At 45.5% G+C, this 23,001-nt stretch overlaps 1 protein-coding gene across 1 annotated transcript; it reads left to right on the top strand.

Annotated features, from left to right (window-relative positions):
- The first annotated feature begins 8,146 nt into the window (after nt 1-8,146).
- On the top strand, nt 8,147-22,396 carry Pes1 (pescadillo ribosomal biogenesis factor 1). Its single transcript, XM_047562801.1, has 15 exons — nt 8,147-8,228; nt 10,836-10,915; nt 11,809-11,962; nt 13,112-13,221; nt 15,847-16,018; nt 16,100-16,189; nt 18,509-18,625; nt 18,707-18,781; nt 19,030-19,119; nt 19,284-19,414; nt 19,764-19,889; nt 20,009-20,193; nt 20,663-20,826; nt 20,918-21,079; nt 21,973-22,396. Exons 1-15 carry the CDS (start codon nt 8,205-8,207, stop codon nt 22,054-22,056), a joined length of 1,764 nt encoding a protein of 587 aa, XP_047418757.1. The 5' UTR covers nt 8,147-8,204; the 3' UTR covers nt 22,057-22,396.
- The last annotated feature ends 605 nt before the right edge of the window (nt 22,397-23,001 follow it).

Genomic DNA, 23,001 nt, shown 5'->3' with positions numbered 1-23,001 from the left:
CCAGGCTCAAGCCCACAGCCATGGACTGGGAGTGTACTCCAGACCCTGCTGCACCCCTGAAGCTGACCACCCAGAGGAAGGAAACATCAGAGAACCTTGAGGCTCAGAAGGACGACAGCCCTGTTTTGGCCACTCAGGGTCTGGCTAATCAACACATGGCAGAATAAAAACTAGAAAAGACCTATGGATCCCCTTGAATAAAGATCTAAGGCCAGGAAAAAAAGGGGGTCCATTAGAAACAACCTAGGAGGTCAACAAACTTCAGAGTAAAGATGACTGGCCACCTCAGAAGATTACTGCCACTTATGGTTCTCCTACCTGGGAACAGCATGGGCAATTGGGGCTATAGAATTCTAGTTTATGTGCTAAACTGGATTTTTCACTTACAAACTATACTGGAAATTATTACTAATCAAACTGCTATAGGCTTTGACTTCCTAGCCACACAACAGACCCAGATGCAAGTAGTTATCTATCAAAACTGCTTGACATTAGATTACCTACTGGCTAAAAAAGGGGTAAAAAGTTCAACAGTTCCAACTGTTACATCCAAATAGATGACAATGGACAAGCAATTAAGACATAGCCAGCAATAACAGAAAACTAGCACAGTTCAAACCTGGAAGGCCATTAAAGCTTGGGAGCCAATCTCACTATTTGGAGGATCGTTTTCAACTCTTGGTGGATTTACTAGCTTAATTGGCATGGCAGGTGTTCTGCTATAAACCTGTTTATTACTCCCATGTTTGACTCCCCTGTACATTAAAACTATTGGGTCTACTATAAAAACAGCTGTTAAAAGAAAGACAACAACTAAGATTAAAACATTACATACAGGTTTAAGCCAAGAGGATGATGATGATCTTTGATTTAAATAATTAAATAACAATCATCAAAAGGAGAAACGAAGCAGGCCAGAGACCCCCACCCCAAAGACCCTTGCCATAATTAAGCTTTTACTCTTGCCAGATCAGCAGGATGTCTGCAGAGGTTATTGGGTTGGTAGTTTCCTCTTTCTTGTAAATGCCAGGTTTGCACACGATAGGTGTGAGTCTGGAAGTTTGTTGTACAAAAAGATATTTATTATCTGTTTTCTTGATTAAAAAAATTTGTGAAACTTGTTTGCTCTACAGGATGGAACAGAAAGCACTTATCACATGAACCTCCAAGCTGCCCCCTGCCCCACCTACAGGTATAAAATTCAAAGAATTTCCAAAATCTTTGTTCAGAGAAAGAATTCTTATGAGAGAAGAACCTAAGAATTGAACCCTGCAAACAATAAACCTGCTTTCTGAAGATTCCTTGAGTGCCCAGCCTCTTCTGTCCTACTTCAGTTCTCTATCCTTCATTTATGGGGTATAACCAGCCACTCATGTGGACAGTTTCCATCAGCTATCAGGTATTGACTGTGGGTCTAGAACCGGGGAACCGACCCAGCAATCGTACTCTACCTGCTAATTTGGTTGTATCAAGAACTTTTCCCCTTGACCTAAAAGTCTCATGTTTCTGCAGTATCAGCAAATAAAAATTACATATTCACGCAAGTGAATACCCCAGCCCCCTCACAGTTCTTGTCAAAATGTATTCTGAGCAAAAATAAGCAAAACTAATGTATGATGTAGGAAATCAGTGACTTTCTTTGAGGTAATAACTAGAAGGGATGGGTAATAACTGTGGGGGGCATTTTGGGGTTCTATCCGTAAGTGCTCTCTGAGTTACACCCCCAACCCTGCTCCTATTTTATTTTCCAATCTGGGTGCTGTTTACATGGGCACATTCCATTTGTAAAAAAAAATCATCAAACTGTACATAAATGACTGGTTGTTTTAAATCAGGTCGTCTGAGAAGCAGATGCCAAAATAGAATTAGATGTACAAAGGACTAATTGGGGAGAAACCCTGCAAATGTACCTGGTAAAGGAATGAGAGGGGGGCCAAGAAACCCATGAGTAGGGTGCAGGTCTCACCCTTGAGAAGAAGAGTGGGAAGGAAATAAAAAGTAACAAAGGTCTTAGACTACTGTGTAGCGGTACAGCCAAAGTCAGCCAATAGAGGAGTCCTGCATCTCCAAGAAAAAAGCCTGCCTCAGTAACCCTTGCTGTATTCAGTTATTGGCTGAGAGCAACCTGCAGAAGTGTAGCCACGGCTGGCATTAACATGGTGAAGGATTTCAGAGCATGGCAGCTGGCATTATCAATCTATTGTGATGTCCCCCAGTTGAGGAGGACTTGAGAGATCCACTTTGTGGCCATCGCAGTCTATCCCTTGCACCCCATGTACTTCTCTGTACAAGCTCAGGGAGCAGCTCTATGGGCCTCTCTTCCTGAGTGAAACCTTAGAAAAGGGGGTTATTGGAATGAACTATCATCCCCTCCACTACAATTGATCTTGGGACCACAACAGGTATTCATTTTCTCTCTCCTGTCGTGGGTATTTCATGCAGTCACTCATAGTTGAAATGGGCAAATGGAGTAGCAACAGGGAGCTACATCACCTGGGTTCCACATATATTGTCTCCTGTCCCTATTATATAAAAGTAGCCCTAACAATTCCTGCTAGTCAAGGTCAATTACCCTCCTGGTACGTGATTCCTTTTCATTTCTATTCTCCTGGCTTTCTTTTCCAGTACTGGGCTTAAACTCAGGGGTTCTTTATCACTAAGCTACATCTTCAAACCTTTTTAGTTTTTGAGACAGGGTCTTGCTAACTGCTGAGGCTGGACTCAAATTGCTGTCACACTGCCTCAGCCTCCTGAGTAGCTGAGATTACAGGTGTGCCCCACCATGCCTGGCTAACAGTGACTACTTTTCAAGCACTGGATCTGGGTGCAAGGAAGTAAAAGCACCTAGGTGGCAGTCATAATTAATAGGTCAAAGGGACATATTCTGTGTTCCCTGGAAAAAGCATATGTCCCCTTTGGGGACCAGGATATCCAATCTTGTAGAGCCCTGGGTTGCAGGATTGAGAAGAACAATACCTCCCAATGGGTCACTGGGAGTAAGTGGAATGCATCCCATTATTTCAGATTATGTTCTTCTAGTTGGTACCTAAGCTGTGCCCTTTGGGAGGCTGTTCCAGTATTCTATGATGTTGGCTGTCCTTGGGTATTGCTATACATTATATGACCATTGGGTTCCATGGCTGTGGCCCACTCCTGACTAATGATGTAGCATATTTTCAGGTGCTTATTTGCCATCTTAAAAGTATCTATTCAAGTCTTCTGCTAATTTTCTTATTAGGTTTTTTCTTACTGTGTTTTAAAGAGTTCTTTATTTATTTTGGATATAAAACTTTTACCAGACATGATAGTTAGAAATAATTTCCCCAGTCTGTAGATAGTAATTTTTTTTTTTTTTTTTTTTTTGCAGTGCTGGGGATTGAACCCAGGGCCTTAGTGCTTGTAAGGCAAGCCCTCTACCAACTGAGCTATATCCACAGTCCCTGTAAATAGTATTTTAATACTGCAATATTGTTATTTACCATCCTGGGTAGAAGAATTTCAGAGGTTTCTACTCAGTCTTCCCTACTACAATGTATTTTACCACACAGACCAGCGATATAACATGAGGTGTTTTAGTCCATTTTCTATTACTGTAAAGGATTACCTGAGACTGGATAATTTATTAAAGAAAAGAGGTTAGTTAGCTCATAGTTCTGGAGCCAAGCAACAGCATCTTCTTGGTTTCTGGTGAGGGTCTCATGGTCGAAAGGAAAGCAGGCACGTGACAGGGGTCAAAGGAGCTGACTTGTTTTAAAACAACCCACTCTCTTAACTACTCCTTCCTGTGAGAACGAATCCAGTCTTGCAAAAAAGACATTAATCCCTCTTAAGGGTCTTACCTCCCAACACTGCTGCATTGGCAACCAAATTTCAAAAGGAGCTTTGGCAGGGACAAACCACATACAAACCAGAGCCTGTAGGTTATTCCTGGTAAGTATATCAATGCCAATTATATGCTCATGACTTGGAAAATTACCACTGGGTGGGGCTGCAGAGCCAGTGGGTCCAATGTGAGCTAGACTTCAGCCAGGGTTCATTTATTACCTGGTCACTACTCCAATAGGGAGACCATGATGTGATTGGGTTTCTGAGTATTGATCTCAACTCAGCACCTTTGTCCAATAGTCATTAAAATATCTGGGTATTTCTCTTTCTCCAGCATATAGTCACTTGAGAAAGTGACCATACATCCCTTTGGGGACGGATTGGAAAAAAAAAAATCACAATTTATACACAGCATGTTATTGAAGCATTCTTTTTCCTAGGGACTGGCCAACTCATGAATCAAAGAGTTCCACTTCTGAAAACTGGTTCAGGTCTGGTAACCAATAACAGGGCTGTGACTTTTTTTTGTTCTTAAGTTTTTGCTCCAATTTATTTTACCATTGTTGTTGTTACGTATCACCTTCATTGGACCACTTGACCTACATTCTGGGGATGGGTGGAGGGAGTATTATCTCCATGGATATGAATGAGTTCAGTTCTGCAACCATCCCTCTAAATGACAGCCCTAGTTTTTGGCCTGACACTTAAGACAGGATGTAATGGCAGTTCCTGAGGTGGTCACCCATTACCTGAGTGTACATGTGTGGGTATCTCTATAACTTTTCCAGCACAGTGTAAACTCTTACTTGGTAAGAGCTGGCCACATTGGCAAGCCCAGAAGGTTGGAGGGGGTTTTCCTGTATCAGCACCCTCAGAGATAACCACACACTTACCCACATCCCATATTTCAGGGTCCCAGTTTTTCCCTAGCTGGGCCTTGACCTTAGTATAACAGACTTGGCTGAGCAGTCAAACGTCACTGATCTTGTTCCTCTAATAATTAGAACTTCAATCTTCAGGTCAACTGTGTATGCTCTTCCACTGCAGGAAATAAAGTTCACTTTGTACACAGAGGCCCTCTAGCTTTCACAATTAGCCATAAATTGCTTTTTAATAATCCATGGTCTCTTATCTCTGCAGGTCATCCATATGAGTGGGCAATAACCAGACAACTCTTTTGGCTTTATAGGCATCCTTCACCTGCTTCTCCTTATCTTTAAAATACCTCAATTACTGCACCTGCCACAGAATTTCCCCCCACTTGGATTTCTTCCCAGATCACCATTGGTGAAATCTTTAGCAATTGAGCTATCACCTTGTGGACAGACTCTGTGCCCCACCTTTCAACTATGCTGGCACCCTCTTTGCTTGCCAAGTAGTGAGTGAACCAGCTCCAGATCAGTAAGCATAAAAATATTTGAATAAATAATCAACAAGCTAGGACTTGACATAGGTAGAATGCTTCACCCAAGGAATCTTGAGTACTTACTAGGTACCAGGTGCTTCATATGAATTATTCCACTGTTCCCTTGAAACATGGCTACTGTGACTGAAAAACTTTTATTTGAAATTAATCATTTTAAATTTAAAGTTGTAAGTGGCTGGTGATGATTATATTGAATGATGCAAGTTTAGAGGCTGCATTCTTTATGATTAAAGCCCCAGTAATAATATGGGCAGTTTCTTTCTATTGTTTCTATCATTTTCCTTTTCCAGAATGTTTTAAAATCAAAACTACACAATATGTCTATTTTTCAGACTGGCTTCTTTCACTTAATAATATGCTTTTAAGATTCAACCATGTTTTCCCATGTTTTCTCTAATAGCTCATTTTTAAAAAAAATCACTGAGTAATATTCTATTGTGTCTTTTCATTCACCTTCTGAAAGACATCTTGGTTCTAATTGTTGCTATTATGAATAAAGTTGCTAAAAATATGCAAGTGAAATTTTTTATGTGAACATTTATTTAGTATTCAAAACAGTTGGGTAAATATCTAGAAGCATGGTTGCTGGAGAGTATAAGTTTATTAACAATTTTGTCAAAAATTTTTAAAATATTTAAGAAACTAGTCTATGTAGTTAGTATTGTTCCCATTTTACAAAGGAGGAAGAAAGGTACATGAGGTAAGGTAGCTTGTCCAAGGCTCAGTGGTAAACCAGGTATATCTACCTGTAGACGCTGGGCTCTTCAGCATGATGGTGACAGAAGCTTGGTAATTCACAAGGCACTTTGTGGGTAGACAGCTCTAATGAATTTAAGACCTCTTCATGGAACTGAAATCTGCATGGCATTGTCATGGGACCACAAAACAATCTTTCAAAGACAGAGAGGGATGTAGGGATTGTGTGCCTGCGCCTATCCACCACTCATTAGGCAGTGGAGTGAGAGTTCACCAGTGGACTCTGAAGTCAGACCACTTGGGAAGAATCTCTTTAGCACTACTTAGCGGCTTGTTGACCTTAGGCAAGGACCTTCACTTCCCTGAGCCTTAGTTTCTTTACTTGTAAAATGTGATGCCTATTTTGAGCCTCAGACCTGACTATCCAACTGCTCTTCTGATTACTTCCACTTCTGTCTTTCCCTCACTGCTCAACATTAATGTGAGCAAAACAGCCTATCTTCTTTCTGCAAATATGACCCTTCCTAAGCAGGATCAGCTATGTGATTTGTAAGGGATAGGGTGGAATGAAAATGCAGGGTCCTTTCTTTAAAAATTTTAAGAATTTCAAAACAGTGACGAAGCACTGGACCAAGTACAATGACCCTGGTGACTGCCCTGGTCACATGTCCAGGACACTGGGTCTATCCCTTGTTCCCTTCATGAGCCAGTCAATGCTGCCTTCTTAGGCCATCTCTTTCCTCTTGACCAAACACTTTATGTTCCAGAAATAATGGACTTCTCAAAGTTCCCTGAATCTACTGAACTTCTTTCTGCTTTTGGCCTGAGTGCTCTGCTCCCTCTTCTTCTCTGCCAGCTAATCTTCTTTTGTCCTCAGATTTTGTTGTTGATGTTGCAGTTCTGGGGATTGACTCCAACACCTCAGGCACACAAGGCAAAGCAATCTACCACCAAGTCGCACACCCCAGCAATCCTCAGAGTCTTTATGAAACATTCTTCTCAGTCTTCTTGCCCCAAACACCACATGCCCCTGGCTTTCCTCACATCTCTCTGGCAAGTTCCTTCAACCTCTTTACCAACTCACCCTCTACACCCAATTTTCATTTCATGATTCATTGTTTGTAGAATTGCTGGATTTTATTTTATTAATTTTAAAGTAGAAAACAATATTCAAATTGTTCAAAAGAAGCATTTACCAGTACTTAATGTGTTTCCAAAGGGTGATTTTTATGACCATGACCTTGGGCCAGGCCACATTCACAAGGGCCTCAAATTTAAACTTTCAAAGCCTTCTCCAAATGAAGCTTGGAGGTTCCAAGAAAGAAAACATCAAAAACCATTAAAGTTGCATTTGCTACTAAGACCACACCACCTACAGCTGGTGGTGTAAAAGTTGTTGTAATCAAGTTTGTTGCTGTGAAAAAAAAAATTACTTTTTTTGTTTTCCTTGGTTAAAAACTTGTACAACCCACTGAATATAAATCTCAAAGAAATATTTATGTAATAATCTATTGGGGGACACAATATGGAATTTCCAGATATAAATTGAATGCTCAAATGTGTCAAATACACATTTAAAATATAACACGAATTCTCTAACTCTACTTGGCCTTTCGTCATTTTTCAATGCACCGCTAAGGCTCAGAAAATATAAGTGGTTCCTCAGGTCTCTATACCTCTGAGAGGAAAAAAGGTTAGTTTTCCTCTATTTTATCCTCACAAGATCGAATGAACCAAAGAGAAGTCAAAGGAAACACTGTACCCAGCTCAGCGGCACTTAACCGCGGCCTGGTCTCTGTAGCACAAGCCAGAATCGGACGACACCTAGCAACCGTTGCCATGGCAGTCCAACTCCCGTCACGAACTACCAAATAAACCACTCCTTTCCATCCCAGAAGGCACTGCGCCGTCTCCAGACCTTTCTCCCCCTTCCATCCCAACATGCAACGGGGCTCACATGGGCAAGCGAGCATCATCAGGGTGATTATAAAAATGCCTGAATTTCAACATTTGTTTAAACGCTTAAACTGTCATAACACACGGCGGATGGGAAATATCTCAAAGGAATGCCTTAATGATTTATTTTTGGAGCGCTTATTTGTAAGTCTCTAGGACAAAAGTTTACCCTTTCTTTGGATTTGTACAGGCATCTTATTGGGCAGTCCCAAAAAATCTGTTGGTGCGAGGGTCCTTGGGGCCCTAGTGGGAGGAAGGGAAACTGTCGGATCGGCGCTTGTAGGCCTCTCAACGTGGAGCCATGGGAGGCTTGGAGAAGAAGAAGGTGAGTGAGAGACACGCCAAGGTTCCTAGGGGGTGGGAGACTAGGATCGCGGAGCCTAGACTCCTCTCATTCTCTGACCTTGCCCCTCGTGGAAACAGAAAACGGTAGGATCAAGGTGACGGGAAAAGGGGTTCGAGCATGGGCGAAAATCGTCTTAGTAGTTCGGGAAAGAACCGTGAAGTTCTTTTCTGTTGGAAGAATTGTGATAGTTGAGTTTTCCAAGCATAACTTCACCTCTAAAGTGATGTAGGCCCCCAAAAGACCCCTACCATAACGTAGCATAAAAGCTTCTCTTTTTCAGCAAGATTTTAACTAAGAATGTCTGCAGGATTTTTGCAGGGAGCTCATTGTGGTTTGAAGCTCCTCTTTCTTGTAAAGGGTAGGTTTGCACTCAAGCTTGTTGTTGTGCAAAACAAACAAAAAACTGTTTCTCTTTTCCTTGGTAAAAATTTGTACCACCCACTGAGTATAAATCTGAAAAGAGTTTCCAGTTCTGAAATTAGCCCCTCTCAACCGCTGCAGCTTAAATAAATTTGCTTCCTGCCAATTCCTTGGGTGTCTGACCATAGATTGTTAAATGTGCTGCGAAGGAAGCCAAGGAGGGATATGGGTGAAGACTGCATAAGGATGCTTATTTCAGTTAGTATTGTCTTAGAAGTTATTTTCAGGGCATAACATTTCAGTTGAAATCTGGAAGATCAGAATACCTTTAGTGGGTTCTTGGGCATGGAAGTGTTTAGCAAGCAAGCAAGCAGGGCAGTGGAAACTAACTTCCAAGAGCTAGACATCGACATGTCTGGGATATAGGAAATAAGGAAAAATGGCATCTGGTGGGTTTGGACAAGGGCTGTATCATATAAGACCTATAAGCTACAATGAAGAGCTTGGGATTTATTCCAAGAGAAGTAGAAACCAAGAGTGACATGATCAAGTTTTTCAAGGAGTTGTTCTTGTTGCTATATAGCAAGTCACCTCAGTAACATGAAGAGCTTGGAAAGGAAATTGGGACAAAGAAGATGCAGTTGACTCTGTTGTGTCCTTTGGTTTTAAAGTTTCTTTCGCCAATTTGATTTTAACCTAACACCCTACTGGGCATCCAATAGGTGCCAGCCATGGGGGCTACAAAGATAGAAGATGGAAAACCTGCCCTTGAGATGCAGATATGTGAACAAAACAGTATGCGTCTTTCAAGCTGGGTTTCAGACATCTTGGGACAAAATGGGACAATGGGCTGTGCTATGTATTGAAGAATGTTTAGCAACATTGCTGAACCACTTCCCACTAAATGCCAGTAGCATCCAACAACCAAAATGTAATGTCTGCAGACATTACATTAAAATCATCCTGTAGAGAACTGATTATCCCCTTAATGTTTTAAAGAATAAGCATGGTGATACGGATGCATGTGGCGTAGGGCAATAGAAAACACTACTAATGAAAATTGAACTTGTCAAAACAATTGACGCTCATCTTTGTATCTCCAGTATCTAGCATGGCCTGACCCCACAGACAATTAATCTATGAAAGAAAGAATGAATGGTCTGTTTCATGGATGTAGAGTTATTCACAAACATATCCCTTAGGAGGCTATAGATTTGGCTTTTTAGAGCTGAACCTGGCTGTTGAGGAAGATCTTGTTTGGGAAGGACCTGTGTGGTTAGCATTGTAGGGTGTTTGCTATAGTGCACTGCTTCTCTGTATCAGGGATACAGAGGTGTGAGTGTGAATCAGCATCCTAGCACTGCAGATATCCAGATGGTTGCACAAGACAGCATGCTTCTTGGGGCAGGGAAAGAATAGACCTTTTGTCTTTATTACCCTCACAGCATCTAGCTTAATACTTGAACACAGTAGAGAACCTGCTATTGTGTTAAATGAATAAGGGAAGGAAGAGGCTGTGTGGCTTAGGGCATGCATTTTCAACCCAGATGATATCCCAAATGGAGCACAACTTGGTTGGGGGGTATCTAAGATATGACAGTGGTTGGTGGTCCCCCTCAAAGGACCGCATTACATAAGCAGATCTATAGTTCTAAGATTTCATGGGGATGTGGGGAAAGAGGGGTGGGTGGTGGTAGAGGGTTATAATAGTGGGGAAGGGGGAAGGAATTGAGAAGTCTGGCTTGGTGTTTAGGTGTGCAGCCTCTGGACTCAGACCTGAGTTTGAATCCCAGCACCAGCTCTGAAAAAGCTGTGTGACTTGGCAGTTTATTTCACTGAGTTGTTTCCTACTCTGTGAAATGTGGGGTTCTAATGACATCCACCTCACAAGTTGTGGGGATGAAATGAAATAATATGTGGAGTCACTAATTGTACTGCCAATATTTAGGACTAGTACTAAGTACTTGGCCCAGCATCTAATTCACAACCTCATAGTTCCCAGCATCATGCTGGGGACATGCTGGATATGTGTCCTCTACAGACAATTACAAAGACAGTGCAGAAAAACTCATTCAGACAGGTCAGCTTCCTTCCTACAGCAGTCCCCATTCCAGAAGCATCTTGACCACTTATTCAAACTGATAGTTGCCTCTGGAATTGGTCTCAGAGTTTGATGTCAGTCACTGCCATCATTGCTAATTGAGAATTGTTTTTTCTCTCCCCAAGTATGAACGAGGCTCTGCCACCAACTACATCAGCCGAAACAAAGCCAGGAAGAAACTGCAGCTGAGCTTGCCTGACTTCAGGTAGAGTTGGAGAGAAGCGGGGTAGGGGTCCTTGGGGAACCTGAGCAGTGAACTGCACAGTGAAAACTCAGCTGCCAAAGCTGTATCTGGAATTCTGGTATTCCTTCTCTTTCTTTAGTGAGCTGTGCTTTGCCAAGTGTGGTCTGAGGGGAAGCTGGAGGAGAACTTTGTTTTCAGAATGGGCTGCTGAGTCTTTGCCACTTACTCCCTCCCTTCTGGCAGAAGAGACCTGTGATCCTGCACCTGGGGATTCTCACTCCTTGAAGAGTCGAGTTCAGACTTCTCAACAGCCTGTGGGTCCTGTCATTGGGCTGACCTTGATCTCTGCAGCCTCTTCTGGCCCACTTTTAATCTTTAACACATGCTCATTTCTTTCTGATCTTATGGTCTTTGTGCAGGCTCTTCTTAAATGTTCATCCCTCTACCTTTTATATGGCTGAAAAGTTGATTTCTTAGCCAGGCCTTTCCTAACTTAGGTGTCTGATAGCTCCTGTCAATATCCTGTTTGCTGCTGGGCATGGTAGTACATGCCTATATTACCAGTGACTCTGGAGGCTGAGGCAGGAGGATCACAAGTTTAAAACCAGTCTGGGCAACTTAGTGAAACCCTGCCTCAAAAAAAAAAAAAAAAAAAAGTAGCTCAGAAAAAAGAAGCTCAGTGGTGGAGTGCCCTTGAATACAAAAAAAAGAAGAAGAAGAAAAATCCTGTTTGTTTCCTTTGTGGTGCTTGTGACAGTCTGCATTATATATTCAGGACGTCATGATCATCAGACTCCTGTACTAGGATGTGAGCTTCCTGAGGGAAGGATCCTTGAGCACTGTTGATTTCCAGACCCAGCTGTGGCTAGTGCTTCTCACCTTTATTAACATATTGAATGGTTTCTATTTTCCAGGCGGTTATGTATCCTGAAGGGCATTTATCCCCATGAGCCCAAACATAAGAAGAAAGTTAACAAGGGCTCCACAGCAGCCCGAACTTTTTACCTTATCAAAGATATCAAGTTTCTCCTTCATGAACCCATTGTCAACAAGTTCCGGGAATACAAGGTGAGGCTTGGGCTCTAGTGTCTGGATGGGTCCTCATTGTAACTCTGTGACTCATAAACTGTGACTCTGGGAAAATTGCATGCTCTCTCTGAGCAAGCCTGTATAAAAGAGGTCATTCTACCTCAAAATGATGTCACAAGAATTCACTGAGATTACTGTTTATAAATTATTTGCACAGAACCTTGAAAATGATTAGTGCTTTACCTGTTAACAGTTTTCCCGGATTCTGAAAAAATCAGTTTTTTTTTTTTTCTCTAGAGGCAAAGATAGTGCCTTTTCAGGGGTTTCTGGTGCTTTTTTTGCCCGAGGAAACAGCCTTGATTCTGGTTCCTTCTGAGATTGCTCCTAGGAGACAAAGGCTTCCATTCCACAGATAGATATTTTTAAATGCTCACATGCCACCAGAAGAGCAGAAACTTCTACCAAATGCAGACAGAATTGAAAGACTCCCTTGTACTGCGAGCAGGGCCTCATTGAAGTATGGGGTGCCATCTAGTGACCCACAGGGGACAGGACAGCAGTTGATAGGTCTGGAGCTACATAAACTCACTGTGTAAGAAGTGGACTCATATGGGAGATGGTTATCTCAAAAGTGCTGTTTATAATCTCAGATACTGTTTGAGCTTCTAAGGGATGCTAGGGCCTGAACAAATGTCTTCAAGTGAAGACATCTGTTAGTTTGGAAGTCTTGGCCCCATGATTGACCTTGGCTGCCCTTTTCTGGCTGACTCAGTACTACACATGGACCCACAGCTAGTTTTATGCCAGTGCAGACAGAAGTTGGGAACAAAGACCAGCTTTTCTGACCTACCTCAAAGGCAGGTCACTTGATCTTTCTTTTTAGTTGAAAAATGGGACTAATGTGCCTTGCCTTCTTCCCATGTGAACATACTGTGTCAACACTTTTTTGTGTGGTTATCCTGTGCCTTGTCAAGGGAGTTGCCCTGGTCATTATCATGGTCATTATCCATTTTTGTGGAGTCTAGTGCTCCATGGAGTTGGCCGTTGTGCAAATCCTGGGCTAAGGGGACTGATTACACAGGCAGATAGCATGGCTAGCTAGGAGGTAGTGAGTCTTTCCACCCTGGGTGTCAAGGGGTACCCAGAAGCCCTTTGCCTCACCATCAGTTGTCCCTTTCTGTCTTCCAGATATTCGTTCGGAAGCTCCGGAAAGCCTATGGGAAGAGTGAGTGGAACACTGTGGAGCGCCTAAAGGACAATAAACCCAGTTACAAACTTGACCACATCATCAAGGAGAGGTGAATTGGTGTGCCTCAGAACACTGCTGTCTGTCTGTCACTGCTAGGCTCAGTACTATCACTGAGGGTACAGTGAGGGACAAGCTCAAGACCCTGCTCACAGAGCTTGCTTCCTTTTGGAGGAGGCAGACCAAAAAGCAGATTGACAACTCACTATAATGATTGCAAGTTGCACTGAGTGCCACAAGGGAAGGTATTTTCACTATACCTTTGCCAGGAGGTCTGCCTAATTGCGATATTTGAGCCAGCCAGAAGCTTGTTCCAAGTAGAGACAATGGCAAGTGCAAAGTCCCCATTGTGAGAGTGTGCTCTGGACCGCACATAGGGTATGTGGAAAAAACCAGAAGACATAGCAAGACACCTCTGGTCTTATCCATTTCTCTCCCAGACTTCTAATTTCTGAGAAGTTCACTGGCTAAATCAGTGGACTTTTTTAGCTACATCCCCATCCCTTTTTTAACTTTTATTTTGAGACAGTCTCACTTCCAAAGTTGGAATGGGATACCTTTGGTTTATAGAGAGCAGAGGTCAAGGTTACAGCTAAATACCCTATCATATCCAAAATAACCCCCATAACACAGAACAGTGTGGCCCAAATGCCAGTAGTGTAAAATAGATAATCCCTGGACTAATGAATATCTGTCTTTTCTGGTCTGATGGCCCAGGCACACTTAGCTCCAGAGTTCATAGGCTTGTCTTCATTTAGGTCAGCTATGGGTTATCACTGGAAGGACCCTGGCCTAGGAACTAGACGCTTGTGTTCTCACTCCAGCCCTGTGACCCACGAGCCATTTAGTCAGAGAACTGTTCCTTCTCTGATCCCATTCTGAGCAAGTCCCTGTTACTAACAGATAGATGATGTTAGTTCCTGTGTCATGTATGGCACAGCTGTTAATATGGAGTAGATTTTTAAAAAACACGTAAGAGCTAGGCACTGTGGCACACACCTGTAATCCCAGTTACTTAGGAGGCCGAGGCAGGAGGATTACAAGTTTGAGCCAGCCTTAACAACTAAGTGAAACCCTAAGCAACTTAGTGAGACCCTGTCTCAGAATAAACAAAGATCTGGGAATGTGGGTCAGTGGTTGAGCACCCCTGGGTTCAATCCCTGGTACCAAAAAAAAAAAAAAAAGAAGTACCTGAATTTATACATATACCATGTGGCACCCTGTCCCTTTAGCCAGAATCGGAACTTAAGAAAGAAAATCAGACCCTGAAATGACTGGTGCCCTTTCCACAAAGGACCTTGGTGTTGGATTCTGCAAGGTAGAGAGTTAGGAAACTATGAGGCACCAGAGGACCTTGATTGATGTTCCTGCCTCTGCACCAGGAACCCACATAGCTCTTCTACTGTTTCCTATGTGTCCCTCTTTAGCCCTTTACCCCATCTTGGCCTGGGCTTGAAGATTTGGCACACCTCTCTTGACTTATTGCAATGAGGGATGCCATGTGGGACTGGAATGACCTTGCCAGTGTTTGGTCCCATGTCCTTTGGAGTCATTTATGAAATAGCAAACTCTTCCAAAGGAAACTTCCTGGAAGATGGTTTGGGTGCCAGAGCTGTGGGGACTGCTTTGGCTGGGGAGGGAGACTTTGAAACCCTGCCCAGGGCATTTTAAGGAAGTTATAAGGACCCAGGATTTTTTTCCTTGTTTATTTTGTTTTGTTTTATGTTAGAATGGATTTTTTTTCACATTTTTTTACTGGTGCGTTATAGTTGTAGATAATAGAATTTGTTGTTACTTATACATGCACATAATATAGCAATATAATTTGGAAGGGCCCAGTTTTAAAGCAATAGTCTAGTCTAGTGATGTCATTTTCCAGATAAAGCTGGGTCTGAAAGAGGCCAACTGACCTGCCCAAGGTTACAGTTCAGTGGGACTTACTTGTGGTTCAGTTGTCTTCTCCATTCCCTGCACCCCCGTCTCTTAGCTGGGCAGCCATACAGTGAGTGGTAGCTTTCTCCCAAGTTGACTTGTTTTCATCCGTTTCCTCATCTGCCATAGGATTACTGGAAATATATTCTTGGCTGTGGCTCTTCCTGGTCCAGGTCTCCATTCTAGCATTTTACCCACAGTTCTAATTGGTTCTAACTGATTTTGCCAACTAGACAGGTCTGGTGATACAAGCAAGGATGACAGCCCATTCTGGTGACCTGTGGCCAGGCCTAGACATGGATGCTGCTAGGGGAAACAGCCCCATCTGGCTTCCCAGCCCACTAGGGCAGCTTCCCATTTTTCCATTTTCTACTGTGGACCTCCCAATAGATTTTCTTTGAATTAAAGGTTCCATCTTCAAAAAGAGAGAGCCACTGACTCATATCTTTTACCACAAGATATGAAAGTGGTCAAGACTGGGTTTTTGGTGGGTATCTTCAGGTCCCCCACTGGGATTTCCCTGGTCCTCAGAGCTCTGCATCCTGGTTCAGTACTTCTTAGGACTGTTCCTAGGACTGCAACCAGCTATGGGGAAGCCAGTGTGGTCACATTAGGAGGTGGCAGTGGTAAGACCTGGCTTGGGGAACATGGCCCTGGGGTAGCTGATACGGTAGAGTAAAGAGGTCAGGGCCCCTTTAGAGTCCAGCTGAATGAACTCATGAGCTCTGCCCTCTTGACCCTACAGGTACCCCACATTCATCGATGCTCTGCGGGACCTGGATGATGCCCTGTGCATGTGCTTCCTCTTTTCTACCTTCCCACGAACAGGCAAGTGCCATGTGCAGATCATTCAACTATGCCGCCGGCTCACCGTAGAATTCCTGCACTATATCATCGCTGCCCGTGCTCTGCGCAAGGTGAGCCCTTAGGTTCCCTTCCTCAGCCCCTCCCCTGCCACCCTGTGGTCTTTACCATGCTGTCTGCTCCCTCTCCCCCAGGTCTTCCTATCCATCAAAGGCATTTACTACCAGGCTGAAGTGTTGGGGCAGCCCATTGTGTGGATCACACCCTATGCCTTCTCCCATGACGTGAGTATGCCTGTGAGGAGGGGCTTTTGCTGGCTCCTCAACCCATGTCCATGTAGGGGTGGGAAGGAAGGGTGTGGGGTCTAGCACGTGCTGAGCTTCTAATTGATGACTGCAAATGGGGAATGGGGTGGGATGGGTGAGAAGTGTGCCACACAGCACACCAGCACTCTTCATTACATGATCCATCTTAGAATTTTCAGTGTGATATCTACACTCAGACCTGAACATTAATCATAATTAAGAAGAGGAGCCCCCAAGCCTGCCCAGCTCTGGCACCCATCAGCCAGATGACATTAGATATGTTCACTTCTTTGTGTTTCCACTGTCTAAGCCTTCAATGAAGATTTAAGGGAGAAAAAAACCTTGAAAGTGCTTGGTGCCTGGCTCTTTGGGGTCAAGTGAACAGTGAGCAGCTCTGGGGGAATGTCTGCTGCCTGAACTGTGGCAGAGCCCAGCCCTGCCCTCAGATCTACTGGGGTCCTCATCCCCTTTCTGCTTTTGGCAACTGCAAGATCATACCAAGCTGCTTCACTCCTGCCCTTCCTCCCATGCATAATCCTGGGAAGGGGAAATGCCAGAGAAGCACTTACCACATGGCACTACCTCCTGCTGATCTTTCTTTAAATCCTGGGAATTGTTGAGAGGGCCCCACTGAGAGAAATCCTGGTTTTACCTTCTGTGGAGATATCATTAACTTCTAATCCTCCAGGTTGGTTGGTCTTGGCTGGTCTTGCCAGATTACTTCTTCTTCTGTGGCCTGTACTTGGCTTATTCAGTAAGCAGGAACTGGTGCCTCCACAGAGAGCAGAAGCAGCAACCTGGCTGAGTGTTGGGCTTCCTGCTGAGTTATCATGTGCTGTAGCATGAGCCAGGGATCTGGGCACTTGGGGCTGCTGGAACCTGTCCCAACTGCAGTATGTTGGTGCTTGGTGGTATGGTTGCAGGTTGTGGGTGAGGTGACTTGACCCTCAGCAGTCCCTGTTCCCACTCCCTTGGACTCTGGCTTGGGCAGCCAGAGCTGTTGGCCCATCCCTCTTCCCCTCTCCATCCGTCCTCTCTTCCTCCTTCCTTCCTTCTTCTCTGACCCTCTCTGTCCTTCTCTCTGATGTCCCACCCCCATGCTGCTCAGACTGGTCTTTGTATGTCCTCCTGAGTGGTGAATAGGGCCCTGTGGAAGACCAGCCTCCACACAGCTGGCCCTGGGGGAAGGGCATGGGCCACCCATCCCTCCTTCCTTGGCTAGCTTGTTGCCTCTGCTTCCTCTAAACCGAGGATGGGTGGTCAGTACTGGGTTGTAGTAGGGGCCTGATGTGCTCATTCCCTAAGCAGCCAGAGCTGGGCGTACTGCTATGGAACTTAGTCGTGGGGGCAGAGGGTGTCCTGCTGAATGCTGTGCTGTGAAAAGTGGAGTTAGTGCCCACATGCCCACCAGGCAGATCCTCCACAGCACAGATCACTGCCTGGCAGCAAGATGGAGGAACAACTTTTTTTTAGAGTAATGGCATACCTAGCAGAGTGGGAATATTGTGATCATTACCAATTTTGACCTTGGAAATTCTTCTATGTTACAGGGGTCAGCAGGGCTGGGTCGGCCTCCCTGGTTTTAGAGGGTAGGACCATTTGAGACTTGAGGTACTTTGGTCCTTGTTTTAGATCAGTTTCTCAAGAGCAAAGATAAGTCCTTTCACGCCTCCTGCTTACTGGGTTGGCAGCTTATAAGGATGGCTGTGCCTCTGCCTGTCATTTTCCAAGAGCTCTTAGGAGGCCAAGCTGGGCCAGCCTATTCTTAGGCCTTCAGGCTATACCTTTGTATGGTCTTTCCAGGGTGTACTTGGGCCTAGTCCTACTCACCCACTGTCCCCAGCTGGGCTTGGACTTTCCAGGGCACTTTTGTCAGCTAAGGTTTGTCATGTTTGTCATGCTTTGTCTGGGCTGTGGCCTGTTCTGGCCTTTGAGAGTATTACCCTCCTGGTGTTCATAGTTGACCCTGGAGCAGACTTATGACAGATCATGGGATGGGTGATGGAGAAGGCTTCACTTCTGTCCAGGCTGGGGAAGGTGGTCCTTTCAAGTATAGAAGTCTACACTGAGACTTGAAAGATGAAGGGGAGAGCCAGGGCAAGGGCACGGAAGAGCCAGCCAGTCGTGGAAACAACATGGTCCAGTTTCTTTTTCTTAATTCTGGCTTCCCCTTTCCCACATGGTGGTCTCGCCAACCCCTGGAATCCTATCTAGAGCTGCATTTGCTCTCAGAATGTTCCTTGCAGTGGGTGGGGTGTATGTGTGACTGTACTGCTGATGCTTTCCTGTGTCCCCCAGCACCCAACAGATGTGGACTACAGAGTCATGGCCACCTTCACGGAATTCTACACCACCCTGCTTGGCTTTGTCAACTTCCGCCTTTATCAGTCCCTCAACCTCCACTATCCCCCAAAGGTAGGGCCCTAGCCCTTCTCTCCCCATATGGGCAAGGGGTTATGGGTATCCTTTTCTCTCTGACCTTCTATCTGCTCCCAGCTCGAGGGTCAGACCCAAGCAGAGATGAAGGACGGTGAGGGCATCTATGCTTTGGACTCTGAGAGCTCTATGGAGGTAAGAAGGTTTTCAGGGGCATTGACCCTACATCTCCCCAGAAGGGTGGTCCCTATCCCCAACATGTCTGGGCTCTGACCTGGGGTTGGGGTGGTTTGACTAGGTGGGTGGTCTTGGCCTCCCCTCAGAGCCAGGATGCACAGGTGGTCCAGAGCTGTTGTAGTTCCTCCTTCCCACCCTGGCCACTCATCCGACAAGGTCCCCTACCTTCAAGCAAGCAGCCCTGCAGCCCTGCTTCTCTCCTTTAGAAACTAGCAGCCCTCAGTGCCAGCCTGGCCCGAGTGGTGGTGCCTGCTGCAGAGGAGGAGGCTGAGGTGGATGAGTTTCCTGCTGATGGGGTGAGCATGGCGCTGCCTTCTAGAATGGTGGTGGGACAGGGAATGGGGGCCAGCATCTGGAAGCCGTAGGATCTAGAAGGAAGCTAAGGATGGGGGTTTCTTCCAGTCCCTGCGCTCTAGTGGGGTGGATGGCCCTGGTGCAAGGTCTGGTTCTACCTTGGCAGGAGATGGCGGTGCAGGAGGAGGACCGCAGGAAGGAGCTGGAGGCACAGGAAAAGCACAAGAAGCTGTTTGAGGGCCTAAAATTCTTCCTGAATCGTGAGGTGCCCCGAGAGGCTCTGGCCTTCATCATCAGGTAGGAGGGCTCTCAGGTTGGCCCACAGTGCTGGCCCTGCTGCAGTCTGGTCTTGGTTTTGCCCATCAATAACATCAGATGGTGTATTTCCACTTTTTACAAATCAGTGCTTGGAGATGGCTCCAAGCATGGCACCAAGCACATAGGAAGCATTCAACCAAGGGCAAAGCTGTCATCACGTTATTACCAAGGTCCCTGGTGGGCCAGGACTAGAAGTATCTCCATAGATCTGGAGTGGGACAGGGCACGTGCATCCTAGAAGGGTGAATTTGTGGACTAGGTGGCCAGTGGGTCCCAGGGCAAGCAACTCATGCCTGGGGACCCTTTTGGTCTCTCCCTGTGCTTTTAGGAGTTTTGGAGGGGATGTGTCCTGGGACAAGTCTTTGTGCATTGGGGCCACCTACGATGTCACAGACTCCTGCATCACCCATCAGATTGTTGACCGACCTGGACAGCAAACCCCTGTCATTGGCAGGTAAGGCCCTGAGGCCCTATTGTACATTTTAGGAAAGTTCTATTTCAAAGGCTCTTGAGATGCTTTGGGACCTCAGGTTGCTCCCTTATGACCTATCTTTGATGGTCACTCTGTACTAGGTACTACGTGCAGCCACAGTGGGTATTTGACTGTGTGAATGCCCGGCTTCTCCTCCCCGTGGCAGAATACTTCCCTGGGGTGCAACTGCCCCCACATCTTTCACCCTTTGTGTCTGAGAAGGAAGGAGATTACATCCCACCTGAGAAGCTGAAGCTGCTGGCTTTGCAGCGGGGAGAGGACCCAAGTGAGTGCTGGATGGCAGGGTGGGTGGACTCCTTTGGATGGTCTGGGCCTCTGGGTGGACTCCTTTGGATGGTCTGGGCCACTGTCCATTTTTCCCTTTCCTGTAGAGTTAGCAAGCAAGGAACAGGGCAGAACAGAGTGGAAAGTCCTTTGAACCTATCTTTAGAGGAAGGCATAGGAAAAAGGGACATTTGTATCTTACGTCAAGTGTTACTTGATGTACAGAGGAACTGAGCAGAAAGATCTGGGGTTGTCATCAGTGTTCACATAGAAAGTGGTGGAGTTGAGGACTGGGAGTTGGAGTGTCCTTTGAGGGCAGCTGAGGCTGTGGAGAGGTGTCAGGGGGGCTACAGCAAGGATAGCCTTGAACTGCCTTTGGAATATCTGCAGATGGTGGGGTCAGAGGGTGGTGCTTGGCGCCTGTCCTCACCCTGCAAGAGAAAGAGCAGATTCCCACCAGCTGTTTGTAGGAAACTTGAAAGCGTCCGAAGAGGAAGAAGAGGAGGAGGAAGAAGAGGAGGAAAACAATGAAGGGGGAGAAAATGAAGAGGAGGAGGAAGATGTGGAAGCTGCTTCAGAAAAGGAGGAAGAGGCCCACCTGGCAGCCCTTGAGGAAAAGAGGATGGAGGCAAAGGTACAGCAGTGCTAGACCTGGGGCATTGCCTAGGAAGCAGCCCCACTTGCCAGAGAACCTATACCCATGAGCACCCTCTCTGTGTCCTCAGAAGCCCAAGGTGATGGCAGGCACTGTGAAACTGGAAGACAAGCAACGACTGGCCCAGGAGGAGGAGAGTGAAGCCAAGCGTCTGGCCATTATGATGATGAAGAAGCGGGAGAAGTACCTTTACCAAAAGATCATGTTTGGCAAGAGGCGAAAAATCCGAGAGGTGAGTTCCTATTGAGACTTAGGTATAACCACCAGAAGTGGCCGTGAGGTGAACTGAGAGGCTGGTGGGCTATCCTCTGGGAACAACACTCTGGGTCATTCTTAACCTTTTCCTAAAAGTGTGACTCAGGGATTTCATCCCCTTCTTGTTCCCAGGATTCCCTGTTTCTGAATCTCAGGCATGGGAACAGAGCTATCCCAGCAGACTTGGGAGGTTTTTGTTAAGCTTCTCTATTTTGTTCACAAAGCCACGTATGCTTATTTAAAAAAAAAAAAAAAAAAAAAAAAATTGTGCAGCCATAACTTAGTAATAGATCACCCCTGCCTTAGGGGTGATTTGTTTTTTATTTAATCATAACATGGACTTCATGACATTGTGCAACACAAAACCTGTCCCCTATTGATGGGATTTTATTGTTTCCTATTTTCAGTCATTCTCAATAAACATCCCTGAGAGGTTGCTTCCCTTCTCAGAGTGTTTCTGCAGTCTAAATTCTTAATAGCATAATTGCTATGGTTGTGAAATACCCATTGTCTAGTGGCTTATGGAAAGACTCTTTCCATTGCACTCTCCCTGCCATCTCCTGGTTAAAGTTTGAAAGGTGTCAGACTTGGCTTTCCAGAGGAGCTGAGGGTTCTGAGAGCCCAGGGATTTCTAACTGGAGATTTGTGGGCCCATGAAACTATAATAGAGTTGTAAAGGCAAGGGGTAAGGCCTGTTTTCTTACCCTCAAGTAAATGAGATATTTTCCCGTGGTTATTTTCTTATCAGCTTTTTGAGAAGCTTTGCTTTTAAGGAGTAGTCCCATGTAGGAGGAAGGAGATTCCTTTCCCATGTCTTCCCTCACCCCCAAGTTCCCAACCCCAGTCTGATGTCTCCCTTCCTCTTCACAGGCTAATAAACTGGCGGAGAAGCGGAAAGCCCATGATGAGGCTGTAAGGTCTGAGAAGAAGGCCAAGAAGGCCAGGCCTGTGTGAGTGCCAGTGGAGGCCAGCTTCTGGCAGCTGGACATGACAGAACTGGCCAAGGGACCTGTTGTCATTCTCTTCCTTCTCCCTGTCAGCCCTGGTGTCTTCTCAGTCTCTGACTGGGTTTATGGGCAGCCCTGGCCTTCCTTGGATGAAGCTTTCTGCTGATGGCTGGGCAGAGAAGAGATGCCAGAACCTCATTGGACCTTCACTTGCTGCCTCTGTTTCTGTTTACCTTGCCAGCCCACACCATATATCTGGACCTGTGACTCTCAGGGTGCTGTGATAGGGTGAAGGATGTGAGAACTTTTGTTATTTTGTTATTAAACAGCTGAACTTTGGCAGTCAATTGGTTCTGTATTCAGGATCCTTCCTGGGATTGGAGAAGGGCCACCTGGCACTCTGTACTGTAAGCTGGGCCAGCCCTGGATGTTGACTAAGTTGGACTCAGGCACACTCAGAACTTTCTGGATGTCCTAGGACCCCTCCATTTCCGGAGATACCAAAATGGAGCCACAGTGTTTTTGGGCTTGGTTCACATTCCAGCCCAGGTACTTTGCCTCTGTGAACCTGCTTCCTCGTTAAGTTAGGGGTGGAAGTTCTGGAGCATTCCTGTGTTATAGGGTCAATGGTAACTAAAGAGACACATGTCATTTGTCTATTAAGTGCTTGGTGAACACCAACTGTGAGGGCAGGTATACTCCTAGCTTTCCATTGTGGGTTGGTGGACAGAGTGGCCTCAGTGTGGCCACTTAAGGTAGCCCAACCTGTGGCCCTTGTGGGCTTGTCTTAATAGCTTCCCATCCAATCTGGCAGTGCTCTGCTGATTCCCAGGGGGACCATCCCTTACCTGGGATTGTTCATGTGTCATGACAGAGCCAAAGCCAAAGCTAGAAACCTGGGCTCTGGATGCTCACTCACCCCCCTGCAGCACAGCTTCCCACTGCTGCTCCT

Source organism: Sciurus carolinensis, chromosome 8 (assembly GCF_902686445.1).
Source record: "Sciurus carolinensis chromosome 8, mSciCar1.2, whole genome shotgun sequence".
Classification (NCBI taxonomy): domain Eukaryota; kingdom Metazoa; phylum Chordata; class Mammalia; order Rodentia; family Sciuridae; genus Sciurus; species Sciurus carolinensis.
This window is presented reverse-complemented; position numbering and strand designations above follow the sequence as displayed.

Coding starts and splice junctions, on each gene's coding strand:
- Pes1 (XM_047562801.1), top strand. CDS start 8,205: ATGGGAGGCTTGGAGAAGAAGAAG. Junction 10,916..11,808: donor CTGAGCTTGCCTGACTTCAG/GTAGAGTTGGAG, acceptor TCTATTTTCCAG/GCGGTTATGTATCCTGAAGG. Junction 16,190..18,508: donor CCTATGCCTTCTCCCATGAC/GTGAGTATGCCT, acceptor TGTGTCCCCCAG/CACCCAACAGATGTGGACTA.